Genomic DNA, 21,378 nt, shown 5'->3' on the forward strand with positions numbered 1-21,378 from the left:
ATCATTTAAGCTGCAGGTACTTTTAAATCATGGCGTTCCATTGCTCTTGGGTAGCTAGCTGGCCAGCAGAAACTGTGATTTGTAGAATTGTTTTGGAATCCATTACTGTTTTCTAAAACAGGAGAAAAAATAGTAAAGAATTGATAGAAGATAGTATATGACATACATATTGGTCAAAATTTGAGTGAAACAGTACTCTCATGGCTCACCAAGAACGTTATTTCACTGTGTCTGAAATATGACTGTAATATAAAATAATTCTAATGAAGAATGAATCAAAACACATACTGTGATTTTCAGAAGACTTAAATACCTGACTTCTGCTGGAAGAGTGAGTATGCAACATGTCTGATATATAAGGAGTCAAGTTAGGTTAATTTTTTTAAAAGAGCTTTTACTATACCATACCAGAGGAAACATATCTGAGTATGTATATAACATGAATAATCATCATGGTATTTGCTGTCATGGCTGAATAGAAACATGTCAGTGATAGAGTGAAGGAATAAAATTAAGCTGCTTATGAGATATTTAAAAATAAGACCAAATTCACTGGATCAAGCAAAGGCTAACTTGATACCCTGTTTTTAACAAAAGGGCAATAGCACCGACCTAGGGAATGTCCAGGAGTAGGGAAACACATAGAAATACTTCCACAGAATACTTTCCTATCCTGTCAAAACTGGTGCTTCAGTGACTTCCTGAGCAACCATGATTATCTACATGTTTAAGAACCTTCTATTAGTTTGTGTTAAGGTTTTTAAAATGTGTATTTCCTTTTGGTATGCCCACTATGTGAAGGACCAGTCTTCAGTCTGCTTTGAATCTGCCACTTGCTAGTTTTATTTAATTTTTCTTCCAATACTTGTCTTCCTTATATTATTCTTGATTTTCCAGCTCTGTATCATATTCTTCTCTCAATTTCTCTCTTCCACTTGTGGAATAACTTATAGAATAAGTAGCTTTGATAGTCTGAATATGCGGTGCTGTAGGAAGCAGTTTGTAATTCTCTGATGTAGGGCTAGATGCCCATGAATGCTGTTATATCTTGCTTGCCATGGTTTCTTCAGGGTGCTTCACAACTAGCATATAACATGTAGCTGAACTCTAGTGAAGCTGAGAGAGGGCAGGCATGGAAGAAATCTTCTGATACATAATTTTTGGTGTGGGTAGAGGTCATGTTGCGAGACTTACCATCAGGGTGTTTCAGTGGGGAAACATACATTCAAAACCCTTTCCCTATCTTGCCACCTCCTTTTTTCTTGTGGCCTCCCAGAAGAGAAGGAACTTATGGTAACATGTTAAGCATAACACCCAAACACTTCCTTCTGGGTCTGAAAACTCTTACTGTCACATCCAAGTGGTATGCAAGTTTCTTGTTCTCAGCAGGTGAAGAAAGTTGAGACAACCTTGCCATTTTATGGACCAGAGTATCCTTCCTCAAAATCCTGCTTATTTTTTTGGTTTTCTTTGCAGTAGTATATTAAAAATAAAAATAAAAAACCTGACAAAACCATGTAGCTAAACATTTTCTTAAACTATTTTTTTCCAAGCTAAAAGTTTCAAAACTGCTATAACTATAGCTTTGTTGGATTTAAGCATTCTACTTACCAAATAGTAGAATTCAGACTCTCAAACTGTCTTTATATTTTGTTTCTGGAAAGGATGTCTCTCTCCCTAAGACATAAGTTTTTTGATGGAGAGTCTTACTGGAGGTGAAATCTGGATTTTAAGGGCTGAATTTTTAGTCTACTCTTATGCAGAACTCCATTTTACTCTTGAAATTCTCTGATATAACATTACTTGTCAAGACATTCAAATACAAATCTAAACATTCACAAATTTGAGCTACCAGGTGGCAGTTTTTAAAAGATATACGAAGTCATGGATTTAAATGAAACACATAAGTGGACTTGCCCATCACTTCTTCAGCTGTGTCACTGGAATGCCCCAAATACTGGCTGACCATTTATTCTAAACAACAATAACACATTAATACTTAGAGAGGCTGCTTACCTGGTTTTGAGCAGCATAATTATTTTGCTTCTCCATAATTATTTTGCTTCTCCACAAGGCCTTTTTTCAATGCTTTCTCCCTGGCATGGTCTGCCATGAGGTTCTGGTGTAGGATTATTACACTGGCGAGTTCGAGTGCTTTCTCCATTGATGCAGGCGGACCAGGCACTCCAACAGCTCCAGCCTCCATCAGTGACAACTGGTATTAAGACATCATACTAGGATTAGTCCAGCATCTCTCTGTCTTCTGTGCAGTGACAGAAGGATTAATTAGAGCTTTTTACTTGGCACTTTTGAGGGTAGACAAGGTAGACCATGATTCAGTTCTTACATTCTCAGTTATGATGACTCTGCAGATCATTGCACCCTCCAGAATACATCACGTCACACAGATTTGACTTTTGAAAATGCCCTTGTCAGAGGCATTGCTTAAGAGCCCAGAGTTTTCAATGTTTTTTGTCACCCTAGGAAGCTGCCTGAATATCAACTTCTAAGGTGCATTTTGGGCACCTGTGCTTTAAAAACTTGGCCACAGGGAATGAATTTACTGCACAATAAATTTCTTACATCATTGGTTGTGGAACTGCATTCATCTCCCTCATCCCCCTTATGGACCAATCTATTATTAAACTAGCACAGTAATTATGAAATGAGATCATGTGTTAGGAAACACAGTACTTTTGCAGGAAACTGAACACAAAATAGCTTATGATGTGGTGAGATTGCTTTTGCCTGAAATCAGCTTACCATTACTGCACCATTCTTCAGTAATGTTCCTGTTTAGTTAAATGAACTGGGGATATCATTCCAAGACACAACCATATATGTGGGACAATGAACTTCAATTTAGAGTGCCCTCTTTATGGAAAGAACCCAGTAACTTACGATGACATCCTTCTGTCCTTATGAAGGCTCATTTTGTCAGGATATTGTTCACAATAACTAATATGCTCATTTTAGTCTGTCTGGAGTATTTACTAACCTTCAAATAATGTAGATTTGGGAATCTGACAAGCAGTTCCCCTAAAGTAGCTTGAGCACATGCATGTACAGGCTCCATCTACCAGCAGCAGTGTGCCTCCATTTTTGCAGGGTTCACATTTGCACACACTGTATTCGGAAATGTAGTCTTCAATTGCTCTTTCCAAATTTTGTTTCTTTATATGTGCATTTCTCATCTTAACTGGAACAAGTGTATGTATTGGAGAAGGCTGTAGAGGAAAAAAGCCCATGCATAACAGACTTTTCCGAAGTTCTGAATCCTTTTGATATACCCATCACCAGAGTAAGCATCTGAAGAAACAGTCAAGATGAAGTAAATACCTGAAAGTTCATGATAAACTTGGAGTCTCACATCCATCTTGGAACAAAAACCTTCAAACTGTAAAAGCCACAGTTTTGAAGAAGTTGTACTTACCTGTTGCTGTATCACTACTGGAGCATCAACCAAAGACTTAGCCCACTGTATGTAATCCTCTACATCAACCACTTTGGATCCTTGCAGTAACATTTCTTTTATTTTAACTGAAAAGTCAATCTTCCCTCCATCAACTAAGGAAATGACATCATCAATGATAGCATCATCCTCATGTTCAGCTGCAGAAAGAAAGACAGCAAGAGGGGATGAAGGAAATGTAATGCCCATGCATGTTGAAGAACAGTTGTCCTTTTAGCGCAACCAGTCCATCTCTATACAATTACTGTAGAGAGAAGAATCCTTCACTCACTAGTTATGGTGGAATTGTCTTTCTTTGCTCAGACCTCTTATGTGGGAAGAAATTTTCTATTTTGCAATTAAATTAGAAAAGCCTATATCTGAAAGGAAAAGAAGGGGTAGGGCAAAACAAGAGACCTTATGGAAATCATAGCCGTTTGATAACAAGCCAAAGATAATATGAGTAATACTACTGTATCACCTGAGCTGAACCAGAACAGGGCAGGAATTGGAATAATAGGAACTTCTGCTTCATAACTAAAGCAGAAGAACAGAGCACTGAAAAGAATTGCCTCTTCTGTGCTCAGTAGTAAATCTCCTTGCCTTTTGCAATTTTTAAGTCATGTGATAAAAGACTCATCTCCAGACACACGAAGGAGCAGAGAGGAACAATGACAGGCAGGTGAACACAAGTAGCCTAATCAGAGAAAGGGAGCCCCTGCCTTGACTCCTCCAGGGCCTGTCCCAGCAGAGCCATTAGCCCTACAGGGTGGGGCTGAGGATGAGTTAACAGCAAGATGAGTCAATGGAAAGGCTCTCTGGATGCAAAAAAAATGGCAGTTTGGGATTGCACAAGCTTAAATACTTAGAGTGTATTTAGGGGAGTGCCATTGAGGAGGTAAGGGGAGATCAAGGTGGCTTTGGGAGGAACAATCATGGGAAAATAGAGGGATAAAGGGAAAAAAGGGGACTGATTGCATATAGAAAGGTGGCTGATCAGTGAGCTTGTCTGCCATGTAATGTCCTTGATCTTTGCAGTCTGTCCTGGCTTACCATTAGATTCCATTTCTAACTGTTTTCCTGGATGGGAGGACTCTATTCTGCATGCATGCATGCATGTAGATGGAGATCTGTGTGCTGGCAACTAGAGTTGGACAATGGCTGACAGGGACTTCGTGTCTGTGGTGCCAATAACTGGAGCAAGTGAGGATACATATGTCAGTGTGTGATCACTAGCAAATATCAAGCCAGAGTAGCAGATGAATAGGGTAAGTGGCTCGGGAGCCAAGTATTAAAGTGGCTGTTAGTCTGGCCTGATATGTAGGTGTCTCTAGAGTGAGACAGCCGCAGGAGCTGGCTACTGGAGTCACCAGGGGTTCTATGCCAAATACTGGAGAGACCCTCAAGTCCTGGGGTTGACTGAGACCTGTTTGCATGGGAGTGTATGTCTGTGTGAGGCAGCTGGAGACAAGAGGATCTAGGGGCCAATTGCTGGATAAAATCAGCATGTAAGGCCACTTACTGGAAGCATCCATAGTGTGGGTATGAGTGTGTGTGTCGATGTGCCTCAGGGGTCTGTACCAGCAATGGGAGTGGAGCTGTGGGCCTTGGTATGTTGTATACCTGGGTGCCAGCAACAGGGGAGACTAAGGATCCAGTTGCTGCTTCAGCTGAATGTCTAAGGCCAGCTGCTGGAGGGATCTGTATTGGCTATATAGGTGTATTGAGGAGGGGCTGAAATATGTGAGACTTGTGCTGCGTGGGGAGACCATCTGCTCTAGATGACCCTGCTTGAGCAGGGGAGTTGGACAAGATGGCCTCCAGAGGGCCCTTCCAACCTCAACCATTCTGTGATTCTGTGGTATTTCAGACTTTCACCCTGATCAGATGGCGAGGAGAACAGGATGAAGCCATTGGTGGCCAGCAATGCATGTTATGTATGTATGTGTTATATGTGTATATGTGTGTGCCTACTGGGAACACATGCTCAGCCTGGCTTGACCTGGGAGCATGGAAGTACAGCAGCCTCACCTCTACTGGTCTACCGGATTTGTCCTTTCCCTAACAGCAGTAACTATATTCATTATAAAAGGAGAAGCAATTAGTATAATCTTTGCCTAAGAAAAAGGTATTAATTTAAAATAAGGATATACTTACAGTTCTCCTTCACATTAATCTTTCCACATTTTTTACCACCAATATCAATGTTGCCATGTATGCCTTTATATGCAACATTGGCATCAAAGTGATAGCCGAGGCATCTTTTCACATCTTCTACAGTGATACCTAGAAGTGGAAATAATTAGGTGATTGGGGGATTGAATGACTGTAAATAATGTGATATTATTATTCTTGGAGAATAAATTTCAGGTCTATTGGAAATGTTTATGGCTTTCTTCTTCCTGTTTATCTTCTGCTTTTTCTTCTTCCATAAAATGAATGTGTCGATGACTATTTGAAGTGCCTGCAGAGAAGCAGGTGAGATCTACAGTGATTAGGAAAACACCAAAACCCTCCAAAAACTGATTTCTATTTTCCTTGATCTAGCTGAAAGCAGATGTCCCTCAGGGGACCACTTTTTCCATACAGTCTATTGGAATTTTGTCTTTCTCAACTGCTTATTTCTTGCTCTTCCTACATGCTAAATTATCCAATCCCCCCAGTGTCTCTCCCCCAACCTCAAACATGTTTCTCCCCTCCTTTTCATCATAAAGTTAATTAACCCCACTAATCTCTTACAAGTACTCTATTCCCATAAGTTCCAATACTCTTCTACCCCCTACTGCCTTCCACACCTCCTTTCTGTTTATTAAACTCAAACATATCATCTGGAACTTCACTGTTGTGTTCAGAAAGAATTTTGCTCAAGATAGGTACTTAAAAATCTAGCACCACAGTCTCCAGGTGCTGAACAGAGTAATACTGGGATACATAAGTGATGTCTTTGTCCCATGTCCCTTTCCATAGTCTGGACATCTGATAGCAATATTGTTGTTGGTGCTGCATGCAGCAGGTGCTTATTTCTTGATCTTATTTCATGATCTCCAAAGTCATCATGAGAATTGCCTTTTCTTTATTCCAGAAAGATCACTTTAATCCATCACAAAACCACACGTATCTGAACTGCATGAGGGAGGATTAAATTACTGCTTTCCTCTCTTAACCAGGGCAAAGAAAATTCCAGTGTGAATGTTAAAGTCTGTAAAAACAGTTTTAACACATTCAAGTGCACCATGTGATTTTTAGGAAGTTCTTCAATTTATTCCTTATTTTTTGCCACCACCATAGTCTTAGAGTGATTGTACCACAAGAAGGTACCAACTAGCAAATTGGGTTTAAGGCTTAGGCAGATTTTCTAGGCATTGGGGATCTCTCATGAATCAGATCACACCAATTAGTATTGCTACTATTGTGAAGAAGTTTGTTTAAGATTGTTTTTTCTCAGTTACAGACTTACAATACAGACTTCAAATGATTCTGGAAGTTACAAAGACTGACTCTCATCTGTATTGAACTTATGTAATTCTGTAATGTCACTGGTGTGCCACAAGCAGCACACACTGAACTGTGCTGTTCTCAGTAGTGCTCTGTATACACAAATCTATGCTCATACATCTTTTTGCATGACTGGAGATGTGGTGATAATCTGCATACCATAGCAAGGCCAACAGAATGCATACCTTTTTGAGACATAGCGTAATTATCCAGCACATACACAAGTTCATATTTTCCTCCTACAGTTCCAGAGGCTGCATAGTGAGTTCCATAATCTTCTAGGAATTTAAAATATTCTCCCTTATCATATTCAGCAGGCAGCAAGTTTAGATCATCAAGGAAATTATCTGTGAGACGGACATCACGTCTCCTCATTTGGAATCTTCCCAGCTGAATCTTTCCTTTTATAAGCAGAAAGGTTTGGTTCTGAATGCAGGGAGAAGAAAGCAGATGAGAGTGCCATTCTGGTATGCAGCACAGCAGGAAAATCTGTTCTGTTTTACTTACAAAGAAACTGCAGCACTTTTAAACATGGTATTCAATCTAGCATTTTGGAACAGGGACAAACTTGCTTAATTCAAATTAAAAGTTCTCCAATTTAAACTGAGGAAGCAGCAAGAGATTTAGATCATTTCAGTTCTTCCAGTTTTGCAGAACTCTCCCCTTACTAATTTCAGCAAGCCCTTGTGATCCATTTGACAACAAGGTCTTCTCTTTAAGTACAATATCTACCAAAAGTGCCTTTCTGACTTTCCTAACAGTGAAAAGTAATTCCATACGGCTTGCCAGATAACAGAAGCTGCCCACTGAGGTCAGCTGGAGTTTTGTCTTTGTTTATAGTCAGAGCAGAACTAAGTCCTCTCTTTTTTTGGATCACTTCTCTGTTATTCTCAGACTGTCAGAAGGAAGGGCACAGCTCCAATTAAAAACAAAAACCCCAGAAATAACATCATAAAATGAAAATTAATCAGGAAAAAATCCCTTTGAGGCATTTGACCCATACATACATTCTAAGTCTAGGTTTAGTGACTGGTATTTTAATAAATTACACTCCAGAAGTTTTTATATCATAATCTAAACTAGGATCTAGCTGCTGCCCGTAACACATGACATCTTGTGAAATAGTTGCACTTAAGACTCTAAGCAAACACGTGCCTTCCAAACCCCATTATTATCTCCAGTACTTATGTGACTCCCTTAACAGTAATGCCTAACAGGAGGTACATAAAAGGGATTCAGCAACTGACCATCACATTAGCTGGCACTATTTAAAGGATCTTAAACTGCTGACTCAGCTGCTGCTTAGGACTGGCAGAAATCTTCAGGCATCTAAATATCTGTGAGGAAATTTCTGTAGGTGCAAATATTTCTGCCATCCAGCATGTACAAAATCCATTACTCTCCTGGTGTCCCTGGGCTGCTCCTGCCTTTAACTTGCAGGTGAGCCCTGGAGAGTTCTCCACCAGGGACTGCCACTCCTCTAACCTGCAGCAATGCGAGTTTATGGTGATAGACCTCTGCCAGTGACAGATCACAACTCATTTTCTGAACTCATCTCCAAGCAAGAATTTGAGGGCAAAACTCCTGTCACAAGCCACTAGACCATGAGCAGCCTGTAATATACTCTGAGTTACAGAACTTGAACTTTTGCATCTGTGGAGATGAATGCTTTGAGATTGAAATGGTCTGTTTCCATCCCAAGAAAACTCATACCAATACAAAGTCAGTGCTGTATGTCAGCTTCTCTTTGTATTGCAGACCTTTCTCTTCACCATTATTTTAATTAATCAGTTATAAAATTTATCTTAGTTTTCCCTTATATCCATTTGATCTCCAGAGCACTGAAGGCATCCTAGACAACAAGGCTGACAAGAAACTTGAAAGATTGAATTAGTTGAGGCAGATCTATTCTTCCTTGCATGTGGTGCACTTCAGCACTATGAAGCTGATGTACCTTGTACATGATGGCATGTTGTGATCACAGACTTTGGCATAGATGGTGGAAAAGTGTATATGACCTGGTCGGTTAATTCCACTAGCACCCAGCTGCTGGATTAGGCCATAGTGTCTAGCATGTCTAGTGTCACTTTTTGTGGTCTCTCTCTTTGACCTCACTAGATGCTAAGGCTACTTCTTTACTAGGAAATAAAATGGGGTAGGGCCTTTGTCTCAAAGGGCATGTAGAGTGGTATGGTTTGTGTGCAACCCCAAAATAGGCTTGTTTTCTGCAGGCTGCCTACTGGGAACATTCCCTTCAAACATGCTGCTGGGCACCACAGGGAACTGCTTATGAGAGCACAAGAGCTGGCACAGATCAAAATCATGGCACTGTGCTAGTAAAACTACGGATTATCATGTGACAGTGCTAATGCCCACACCTCTTAGCCCAGGCTAGTTACTAGTACAGATATACCTGAATGGCTGAGATCTGACCTTTCTGTTGTTATTCTACATGTCCATTTTGTGTTTACCTAATATAGGCCTACTCAGTGGCCATTATTATCCCAGGACTTGACCTAATTTACCCACACTGCAGTAGATCAGAGCTGCTTTCTAATCAAGGTGAAATCAGAGATCTTTGACCCTTTGTAACATCAAGTGCCTGTTGAAGGTGAGGGTGGTTGCTAGTCAAGGATAAACAGTAGGAAAATGAAGCTACATTTGGTTACCCTTTGGCCACATCTGAAATCTTAACCCTAGTATCACCAGTATTTCTTTTTTGGTGAATAAATGACAGAAAAGCAGCAGGCAACTAGAATACTTAGAAAGATTAATATTACATTATTCTAACACTGTGTAAATGTCATTATTTGTAAAATAGTTACATTAAACCCTTTAGCTTAATTAAACTTACCCTTTCTGTGGACCTGTTCAGGATAGAATTTAAACTTGAATTCTTGCTATAGTGCAACTTGAGATTTCCTCCTGCGCTTACTTTTTTACTTCCTTCAGTAGGTGTGTATTTCACAGACAAGCCAATATTAAAGTTGTTTTGTTTTTCTATGTAAACCTCTCGAAACATTTTCACACGATCATGGTAGAACACAGATGTGAAGGATTTGTCTGCTTTTGTCTTAGAAAAGATAATGAAAAGGTGGTATGAAAAAACTAAACCAGGCAGTAATAGAAAAATCTATGTAGCGCTTTAAAGTTGCATGTTTTACGTAGCTTAGCAATACATTTCCTTACAGCTCTTTTTTCTTATAAAAGAAAACAAATGGAAATACCACGCCCTCCACAAACCACCTCATCTGGATCAGCTTAGTGTTTCAAAACTAAACAGAAAAATGCAGTGACAATATTTCAGTGACTGTTAAACCTCAGCATGTAACACTATCAAAGTAATTTGTATGTGTCAACAGTTCCTTTACATGTAAGGAGTAGTAGTCTCCAGCTCCTTCCTAGAACACAGACAAGATTTGCTAATAGGTCTTGACATCTGAAATGAATCAGAATTATGATTTTGCTTTCTTTTGTTATAGCAGACAATAGCTAATTCAGAATATCTATTTCAGTGTTGTTAATTTTTGCATACTTTAGCAGAACATAGAGTTTTAGTAACTGAGAATGGTTATGCATCAAAATCAAATACAAGCAATGATGTCTGGGTCAGATTTACTCATTTTGGGCAGGATCTGGTTTAAATTGTCATTGTTCTATGAAGTTCCTGCTTACAGTGATAGGCAAAGCATTTAATAAGCAAAATACTGCTTTGATTTCTGAAATGTATCTGACACTGATGTTTCTAAGATCATCAACATTTTTCATGTTCAAGCCTCACTGGAAGTCATAGTCTGAATCTCAAAAGCCTGTTAGATTTTTTTTCAGTGGGACAGAGAAGGTCATCACTGATTAGAAAACCCAAGCAGGACGGGAGTATCATAATACTATTCCTGCCTTTTTATCAGTGTCTTTTGTGTGTCCTTGAAAAAGTACCTTGATTGCTGCTCTACCCAGTAAAAGTTAGGTATCACATTCCTTTCTGTACATCTCCTGTTCATCTCATCCACTCATATTGTAAACATTCCAGAAAGATAGTTCCATTTGCTAGGCACAGGTGCAGGAATGGACATGTGGGAATTTATCTGGCGCAACTGAGCTTAACTGCTAAAGCAAATGATAACATAACCTGTTTCCCTCTGGGCTTTATCAAAAGCTTTATGCTAAAAAGCTGCTGCTGCCTAACTCAAGAGATATGCCAAATCTTCCAAGAGGATGTCAGGATTCTTCATTCAGTTAAACATGTCCTAATTTGCACAGAAGGACTTAGACTTACATCGTAATTGAGAACACCCACATTCCATGGCTTGCGGTAGTATGTCTGTGTGTTTCCATCACGCACTTTTTCACAAAGACCATTGAAAAAGTCATTGTCAAATGGGCTGGCCACTGGCTGCATCCCTAAAACATTGATTCTACAAGAGAAATACAGCAGAGTTTACGCTTCAAAAAAGGAGGTGTCAGCACCCATAGTCTGTAGACAATGGTATTATGACTGGAAAAGTCAGATTCTGTAAGAGATGGAGACTATAGCTGTGGAACTGAATCTTGCTTCCTCCACAGCAGCCTGCCTCATCTCTTGTGGTCCTCTTATCTGTATAATGGAGATAACAATACATCTTTGTGAAGCACTTTAAGGGCCATGTATGAGAAATAAACAAATAAAAGATTGATATTAAACATCAAACACAGTGAGAACCTTAGGAATAAAAGGAGGTAAAAAACATTTCTTCTTGACCAATGTATCTGTGAGGAAGCATTCCTTATAGGTTTAAAAGGGATATCTCAACAGCTACTTTTAACCTGTTTTTTTTCATAACTTATAGTAGTTTGCTTGCTGGTAGGAACTTTGGTATCAATTGTGTACAAGATCTACCAAATCTGTAGAAGGAATATACAGCTGGTCCTAGCATTGTCTTTTCTCCCAGGATGTGACCCAGTGGAGTAATGGAATTCCCTGGAGTGGAGGAGATGAAATCTGAACTAGTACAAATCCAGAGAAGCAGGAATATTGGCTGTATAGCTCTATGCATCTATGTACCACTGTGCAAGAGATACTTCCAAAAATAACTGCTCCTTGGAGGATTCTAGATGGTGTTTTTGCATTTCTATGTCTGCTTCATAGATTTAAATCTTCTCAGTATTTCCAATATTTATGTCTGATACATGTCCATATACTTATCTGAGTATAGAAAGTGGTTATCAATTCATCAAAGTCACCAGCGTCACTACTGCACATCTATACAACATTTTCTCATGGAAAATTTTGGTAATGGATTATAAGAAAAATAATAAAGAAGATACTTCTAAAAGTGCCAGAGTACCTGGCTTAGTTCCCCATGCTACAAGGGCAGCATTTTTGCTGTTGTGCTGTAATACTGTTATTAAGATTAAATGAAGATGATGCATCCTTTTAATTTAAACACAAGGTGGTGCTGTAGTATACTTCTATTTTCATTTGTTCCAGTTTGGATAGCTGCCTTCTAACTTGATTGGTAGATAAACAATATGTCACATTTCCCTTTTGTTTCAAAAAAGAAAGAAATCCAGCAGGCTCTGAGAATAGAAAGATTAATTTTTTACTTAGGTTAATGAGGAAAACTCCTGTAAACAATGAAGATCTGGGAAGTGGAGAATGCAATACTGGAAAAAAGATGCAGGCAGAGTGTTGTTGCAGTAAGACATTCCATTGTATTAATAATTGATACATTTTCTCCTTTTTACACATGCATGTTAGTAAGGTAATTGGGAATAACTGACTCATTATGAAATATCACTTGCAACATATCTATATATCTGTAAGCTTTATATTTCAATAGAAAGTGTTGTAAGTATATTCATGTAACTTCTATATATGATTCTGTATATTAGCATAATGATTGATTTACACTGTCTATATAAATATCTTATCGTCCCCAAGCACACAAAATAAAACAGTAGTTAGTTGTTCTTCCAAAAGCTACATAACATTTCTGAATACAAATGTGAACATGATTCAGATTCCACTTTTGGGAATGTCACTGTGCCCCAGTGTTTTCAGCTGGCTTTGGAAACAGTCCTAGACTCTTCACAAGGCCAAATACTACTTTTTCCTTCATTACATACCCTTGCCCTGCGGTCCTTCCAACTTCAGACACATCAATATCATGGTTACGGCATGGTGATCGTGGGTCAGATTCACAGTTATCTTCATCAGAACGGTCTCCACAGTCATTATCTACATTACACACAAGTCGTCGCTTTATACATCGACCTAATCAAAGAATAAAACATTGGATGAATGCTTTTTTTTTTCCAAGATGGACTTAAATGAAACCCCCAGCTACTCTTTATTGAGATCTTCCTCTTTGTGTATTTCTGTTATTGTCATGAATTCATGTGCTACACCTTGCCTCCTTGAAATGAAAAAAAAAACCCTGTACTACTATATTTACTTATCAGTTTACTAGGATGGCTAAGAAAAGTAAGTGACAGGAGAACTGCTGTCATTTGCAGAAAGTTGTTACTTCCTGTGATTGTTTCTATACTAATCTTTGATTATTAGTGGTGGTTTGTTTTTCTTTTTTAAAATTTGTATTGAGAGAATACAGGAAAATATTACTTCAATATGAACAAAGAATTATTTCTAAATTGTTTAAATTGTTCCTATTTGGACTATATTATTTGGACACTGTTGTGTCCAAAACTATAGTGATCTGTGTTCTAAAGCAACAATGAAGCAGTAATTCTCCTGAGGTTGCACATCACAGGTTTTACAAAGACTGATTTTTTTTCTACTGGTTTTAAAGATTTGGGGTAAATTTATTTCTAGCATAATAAAACAACACTTGTTGATATCAACTCCCTCAAATGTAAGTGCCACACAATGGCTGTGAACTAGTAGCTAAACACACACTTTCTAATTTTTCTTTCTCTACTTGCACTTCACAGTATTTTAGATAAAGACAATACTGAACATCTTGGGGATCAAAATTCAGTTGTCATCTTTCCTTTTCTGTTTTGACTAGTTTTATTACCATTAACTGTTCCTATTTTACTTTGATTTATGATGAATCTTGGACATTACACTTGTTCATATGCCATGCACGTATCACTTTACAAATTCACATCTTACTTTGGATCTAGAGGCATTCTGATCTCCAGCTAGCATCTGTCATACCACTTCGGTCAGTGAACTTCCCTATCCATTTTGTTAAAATTCCTTCAGTCCTAGTATTCCCAGTGATTTTTCATAAAACATAGTGATTCTGTAGCAGGCGGAGCAGTTATTCTAGAAGAAAGGACACTCATAGCATGGTCAGCTTTTAACCATGGAGTAGAAATTACAGTAGAAGAATTTAAACTAGATGGAAATTATAATGCAAGATGAGAGGAATGTACCCCTTCTCAAGTATTGTCCATGCTGTGGTTTTGGCATTGTGGCTTTGCAACCCACCTGCCTACACACTGGGGACTCTCTTTAAACCCTAACAATAGGTCACTTCAGGAAACCATCCCCAACTAGAAAAGCACTGAAGTATATCTCTCTTTTTGTGTATGTATGTTGTCTTCAATGGAAACTGATTTAACTTCTTCACAGAACTAAGTAAAATGTGGTTTCCTGAGCTATTGCACAACTCGCTATGGCATGAAAACAAAACCTACCAGAATTGCATTGAAAGTCAGTACCACAGTCTGGTTCTGGTTCTTCAGGACAAACTTGTCTGGTTTTACAGCTCTGTGAGTCTCCTAAGGGGCCCAGGCATGGTGTTCCACCAAACTGTCCGAATCTTTCAATATGTCTAGAGCGAAACTTGAAGGATAGATAACACTATTAACATTTCTATAGAGAGAAAAGAGAAACACCAGAACTGAAGGATTTCCAGCTGAACTTAGAACTTTTAAAAATGAAGCATCTTTGGTGAAATTTTTGGTTGAAAATCCGTAGGCACAGCTCATGGTGTAAAAAAAGTATACAGGAACATTGAATTAATAATAATGTCTTAGCAAGTATGCAGAGATGCTTATTTTTCACTATTTAGTTTATTTCACTACTTTCATTATTTCAATCCAGGGCAGAAATACATCATATATATTTTGCAAGCTTTCAAATCTTTCATTTTTTTGAAGACTCATAAGAAGAACTCCCGTAAGAAAATAAAAATCTGCTTTTGGCAAAAAATTGCTTTTTATTTAAAAAGGGAAAAAGTATTGAAAAGTAATGTTCTTAATAGACACATCCACATGGCCAAAAAAGATAATTTCTATTAACAAAATATTTTGAATGACAATGCTTGACCAGTTTTGTACATCTGGATGTAGTCTTCTCTTACTCTTATGGCTTCAGATCTGAAATGATTGTGGGTTTCATCAAATCATGAAGATACAATATTAAGAGTGGCAATCTAATATTTTCCCATAACCAAAAGGCAGGCAGATGATGTCCCTTTGGTTGTGGCTTTGGAACAAAGACTTCCAACGGTAGCTTACCCTTTGATGTGTGCATGGGTCGCAGGGCCCCCACTCGCTCCAGGTGCTCAGCTTACAATCTATTGGAGACGGAGGTTTCAGTTCTCTTGTTCCCCTGTGGAAAGCATTTTCTGAAGAGCTGTCAAACAAAACGTTCCAGTACAGTACTGGGCAGTACACTAAAATCACATGTGAGCTTGTATTTAAACCATAGACCAATATTTTGGAAGCATCTTCAAGCTGTTTTCTGCTTCACTTTCATAGCAGTACTTGATACTTATATAAACAACTGCCTAATCTTAAATTCTTTGGTGGTTTAGAATTACATTAAAAAAACTTTGAAGACTTAGTAAGCCAGTCTTTTTCCCTTTTTTAGATCTTTGTGCATACTCATGCTCTTCTGGTGGGTCATGCTATTGAAGAGAAGCAAACGATAATACACAGAGAACATCTGCAGTTCCCCTATTCAGTGTCTGTGTTTCCCATACTTAAAGCTGAAGCCAAAGGCACAGCAGCATACCTCAAATGGATGTAGCACTTCAATACATGTCTTTGTGATTTTTTAGTTTATTAACTTTAATGGGGTTGCCCTTAAGCCTAGATAAAAGTTTAAATGCTTTCCTGAGTTGAAAGAAGGCTCATAAATAAAGGTATTATTTGCTAACAGGCTGACTTATATTGTTGGAAAAAACAGGCAAGTGTTTAGCTATCTAAGTATTCTTCAGCTTGCCAAGTAGAATACTTTGCCAGTTAGGCCTATATTTTCTAGAGCGACTCTTCATTTTGGTGCCCAGCTTTAAATACCATGAAATGCCTGGCTCTCAGTAAGTGAAAGGCCATCACTTTATAGAAATTGAGATTCTTTAAAGCACCCACAGTTAGACATTAAAAACTGATGCACTGTAGGATGACTTGTTAATTTTAAAAACCAAGGCCAATAGTTTACTGGTGACCTTATCTTCTCAAGTAACAATACTGGAAAGCAGAGAAATGGAGGAACATTGAAGTCTAACTTGCCTGGTTTGCTCTGTAATTTATTCCGATTTGGCCTTACATGCTACGCAATGCTTCACATCTACTGTGAAGCAATTCTCCCTCTGCACCTCTCCATGTTAATGCTATTGCCTCTGCTCTGCAGTGGGAACTTCTTTGCTGAGCCCAGCTGGCTGGCAGATCTGTACCTTCTGCAGTGTGATGTATGGGCTTTTGCTACAGGCAGGTCCTTGTCCTCCACTCTTTGACCCCCTTCCCTCATACAAGTATGTCAGAAGTCCAAACAAATGTAACCTGATTCCACAAGACTGAGAAATCTGCAGTTTGGACAAGGAAGATACACGAGTTGGTTTAGCTTTCTGGTGCCATTTATTGTATGTTCAGGTCACATACGTAGTAAGTTGTTACTGAGACACTAAATCAACCTATGCCTCTTTCCAGCTATTGAATCTCAAACAGCTCAGGGATCACAGGGTTGTTGTGCAACCTTTTATACACTCAGCTGACCCTGACTGGCTCTGAAGCCTCAGACTTTCCATTGTCACACTAGCAGCAAACACGCACCACAGCTGCTGCTGGAAGTGTCTGTATCACGCACTCCCACTGTCTTGCCTGCTGCTCCTAAACAACTCCCTTTCTAGAAGTCTCCTGACCTCAGGCTAGAGCCTGTAGTAAATGGATCCTTAGCTGAGGATGTTGCTTTTAACAGGTGGGATTCTGAAGAAAAGGAAACAGCAAAAAGCACAAATATACCCAATATCTATGGACAGCAGAAATGAGATAAAGAATTAAGAACTCTTTCCATACGATAGGGACCTCCCAAACTCAAAGCTGGTAGCAAAGCATGAAGCTTTGCTGTGTTCCTGGCACCAGGAATTGGGGAACCTGATAGAAGATGCAAATCCAACCTTGTGAAAAGTCCATTTTACACAGAATTCCCTTTCACAAATTCACCAGTGGACTCTGAGCACCTAAATAAATAACCCACTGGTTGGCAGCTGAAAGTGCTGGGAGCTTGGGAGATGGCATTGAATACGTGCCTTGTTCTTACACTTCTCCCTGAGCATCCTTTATTGATCACTATCAGGAAAAGAGTAATGGATCAGTGGTCTCTTTGCTCTGACCCAGAAAGACTGTGATTAGATTAATCATGGTACTTTTAATCTGAGCCTTTTCTTCTACTTTCATGCCCACTTAGGGGCCAGCTTTCTTTCTCCAGTGCTGTTGAGGTTTACAGATCCCAAACCACTCTGCAAGGCGTGTGTATTTCAAATATTGACTAAGCATGCATGCTTGCATACATCAGAATGATACTTCAGCCTGGGAATGCATACAGATTTTTGAAATTATGATTCCATCTGAAGTTGCGCTGCAGTCACACTTACCCTGTGTTATGTTAAGGCCTATAATTCAAAAATAAGAAAGAAAAAGAAAGAGGCATACTGCATCTCTTAGAAACTTCTACAGAAAAGGCTAAGTCCTAGAAGGTAGTTATATAGAAGATGGAAGCACTGTGCAGAAGTTGGTTCAGGGGAAATGCCATCTGAATACAAACACCCCCCCCCCCCCAAAAAACAAACAAACAAACAAACAAACAAAACAACCAAAAAATCCAAACCACTTTACCATGAGAAGATGTTGGAACAGGTTACCCAGGGAAATGGTAGAATGTCCCTCACTGGAAGTATTCAAGACTGCTTGACAGGACCCCTGGATAACCTGATCTAATGCCCTGCTTTGAGCAGAACATCGTACAAGATCTCCAGAGGTCCCTTCCAACCTAGACTTTTCAATGTATTCTACAGATCTATGAAATTCTGGAAAGCTGTCATGTATTTGAAGTTTGATGTAGCCTTCCAGCCTCTTCAAAAACAATTCCTTCACCAGTAATTATCTCATCTTGCAAATACTTCAGGAATACAATTTACTGTAACTTCATAATAAGTAGGAAATGCTGTGAAAAGTTGCTGCACAGTATTCTATTAAATATTTTTCCACCACTCAGCATGACAGTAACATCACAGAGGGAAGAAATTAAAATCTACTGGTCTGGCAAATGGATGAGAATCAGCTTGCTCCTTCCTGTATCTGCAAAGATAGCTGCATACATGTCCTTTCCCTCTCCTTACTGATGTAGGACTGTAAACCTCTCAGTAACAACATCTATTCTGGCATCTTGTGTTGAAGACTGACAGGTTGTCCTTGAAGAGAGTAGGAGTGGGAACCCCTAGACCCTAAAAAAGCATTGAGGCACCTAATAGGATTTCTAAGGGCAGATGGATATCTTCTTCCTAGCAATTGTCAGGTGTTTAGGTACTGTAGAAGTTTACACTGAAATGCATTTCTGAACTTTTAAATTATCACCTTAAAAATGCAGCCCAAATCCCTTGCAGGCAGTAAGAATGAACCATGAAGAACAGTGTCTAGAAGTGCCTAAAGGAGCAATCAGACTCAAGCTAGTACAGATCCCAGAGAGTCTCCAAAAAGTTCCTATAAGTCATTATTTTGCATCTAAAATAAAAATCCCAGGCAGGAAAGGCTGAGTTGAACTTTTCAATGCAAATGGAAGTCTTGCCATCAACTGTCTGCAAATCAGAGTTGATGGTAGTCTTTGAGCTGACTTTCAGGTGGCACAGGTTTTCAGGTATTCCCAACCGAGCAACTTCTGCAAGAATATTCATTCAGTGGTGTATACACACCCCTGGGCCTCCTCTAAGTTAATATACAAGGTTCACATGATTTGCTGCAGATCCACTTTTAAGGTTTTGGATTTACTTGAGGTTAGAGAAGAAAAAAAAAAAAAAACAGCAGAAAAAGCTCATTGAAAATGAGTCTCAAACTCTGAAATACCAACAATACATCCACTATCCAGATTGATCTGGAAATTCAAAGGGACACATATGGAAAGAGCATTTTATTCAACAACATTGTTTAGAATAAACAAAGATATTAGGAAAATTAGCAGGCTTGTAACCACCACATTAAACCTGGGGAGAAAGGGTTACTGGAAAACCATGCTGAAACAAGAGATATTAAGTCACACAATTTAAATATTAAATATGTCACTGAAGGTGGCAGTTGGGAGCAAGAACTTCAGAGACAAGCATGGAAATTAAAATACCTTGTCTGTAATCCATTATTGGGGAAGTTTGAGACACAGAAGAGTACTCTTTGGAAAGGAAAAGCCATTTCACAATCAGTACACAAAATTGCTTGTACCTTGTCTTGGATTGCACAATACACTTGGAACACCCTCAGGCCACACAGCTTTGGTGATTTGTTGTTGATCCATACCAAAATACAGAGTGTTCAGTTCATCAGTTACAAAACCAATGACTCATGAAAAAGTCTTGGTTTGACAATTAGCACTGACCAAGAAAGAAGGTGTGGCTCTCTTGGAGACATGATAGCATCACACAATGGCATAATTTTGCCAACCGTAGTTGCTAGCACCATCATGAAGCTGCATAGTCTTTGGTATGATGTGAAGTCAAGCTGCTGACCCACATCGCCTGCTATGAACTCTCTATAATAATCATGTCTTCTGGCTGGACTGTTTCTAACTGAATATATTAGACCTGTGCTGTAATTGGACCTGAATGCCAAAATAATAAAAACTGCAACATAAGGAGAAAGGCAAGCAGCAATCCTTAGAGTTTTGAAGTCTGCTCTTCAAAGTCTGTTCAGGTATTTCAAGCGATAATAGCAGCAGCCACCCTCAGGCCTGGGCACATGTGTAAGAGGCAATACTTGGTTGTTCAGATAGTATTCACATGTCATAATAAAATGCTTCACCTACTGCAATTTAAGTCTTAAAGCAGATGGATCCCAATTTATTCTTAATGCACATATGTATCCATTAAGAGACTCACATTCTTTCACCACTTACTACTGACTATTCTCAAAAATTACATATAGACTAGGCAGCTCTATTTCTGGTAGTGTAGCTCTTCAGTTGTTTCCACATGATATTTTTGTAAAGACTAAGCCTTTAGTTCTCCTTCTAGTGATACTTATGGTGAAAAACAAAGGCTATATTTCTAAACAATTAGAAATAGGCAGTCTAGAAGATTTTAAATAGGAATAGAAGTACTGGCAGCATAGAATTGTGTATCTTCAGAAAGAAACAGATTGAAATTAATTATATTTTCACACTCAGCCTGCAATAAAAAACAGTTGCCTGAGCTCCACCTCCCTGCAAGAACATGGCTTCAACAGCTATCAGTCACCTTTATTATGCCACGTACATCCAAAATAAATGGATAAACCATTTCTATTTGACTCCAGGCAATACAGCAAGAAGCAGTTTCCTTTTTCATTGAAAATCTGTGCAAGCTACCATTAGAAATGTCTGCATTGGAGGTTTATGCTCTGTGTTGGAGAAACAGGACAGCTAGACATCTGCAGAAGACCAAGGACACTTACCTTCTGCTTTCTCCCAAAAGTGAGGCAGCCACCTCTAAATTGCATAGTATGGATATAAGCTGCAGCATAACATGCATGCTTCTCATTTTGTAGCTGAATAGACAGGAATTGCCATGACTGAATTTATAACTTCTTTATTTGTCCTGTTTGTTATTTATTACCAAAAGAACAAACAAAAAGCAGTGCTTGCTGAAGAATGCCAGTTACTAGCCAAAACTGACTTACACCAAGTAAGTGCTCAAAGTCCATTTTCCAGAAGATTCCACTTTTTCCCTGCGTGGAGATTGGGAAATAGTGTAAAGTGGCTCCAAGGTTAAAACCAAAGCATTTTTGTTTACTAGTACCTTTTAAAGATGGGAAAGACATTTTCTATTTAATTAGAGAACAGTTAACTGCCTAGTAAAAAGCTGTCATAGCAGTGACTCATGTAAGGAGCAAGTAGTTTCTAAAGCAGAGCTGTTAAAAGAGCAAGTTCAGCATCTAACATCTTTGGAGTCCTCATTTGGAGTATTAGAGGAATAAAGTCTCAAGATTCCTTTTTCTTCCTGCCCTAGCCAAATATAAAA

At 38.8% G+C, this 21,378-nt stretch overlaps 1 protein-coding gene across 1 annotated transcript; it reads right to left on the reverse strand.

Moving 5' to 3' along the window:
- Positions 1-2,054: 2,054 nt before the first annotated feature.
- Positions 2,055-20,898, reverse strand: C9 (complement C9). Its single transcript, XM_075726917.1, has 11 exons — positions 20,813-20,898; positions 15,416-15,533; positions 14,591-14,738; positions 13,052-13,199; positions 11,223-11,361; positions 9,801-10,019; positions 7,132-7,372; positions 5,609-5,737; positions 3,434-3,612; positions 2,999-3,227; positions 2,055-2,215 (listed from the first exon to the last, which is right to left on the reverse strand). The coding sequence occupies exons 1-11, from the start codon at positions 20,896-20,898 to the stop codon at positions 2,055-2,057; spliced, it is 1,797 nt and encodes a 598-aa protein (XP_075583032.1).
- Positions 20,899-21,378: the final 480 nt, after the last annotated feature.

Source organism: Pelecanus crispus, chromosome Z (assembly GCF_030463565.1).
Source record: "Pelecanus crispus isolate bPelCri1 chromosome Z, bPelCri1.pri, whole genome shotgun sequence".
NCBI lineage: Eukaryota > Metazoa > Chordata > Aves > Pelecaniformes > Pelecanidae > Pelecanus > Pelecanus crispus.

Bases quoted from the DNA above. Each gene is read 5' to 3' on its own strand.
- C9 (XM_075726917.1), bottom strand. From the start codon at position 20,898: ATGAGAAGCATGCATGTTATGCTGCAGCTTATATCCATACTATGCAAT. The intron at 15,534-20,812 runs GTAAGTGTCCTT...TTTGTTTGACAG, and splicing joins CTTTTGGGAGAAAGCAGAAG to CTCTTCAGAAAATGCTTTCC. The intron at 3,228-3,433 runs GTAAGTACAACT...TTTCCTCTACAG, and splicing joins CAGTAGTGATACAGCAACAG to CCTTCTCCAATACATACACT.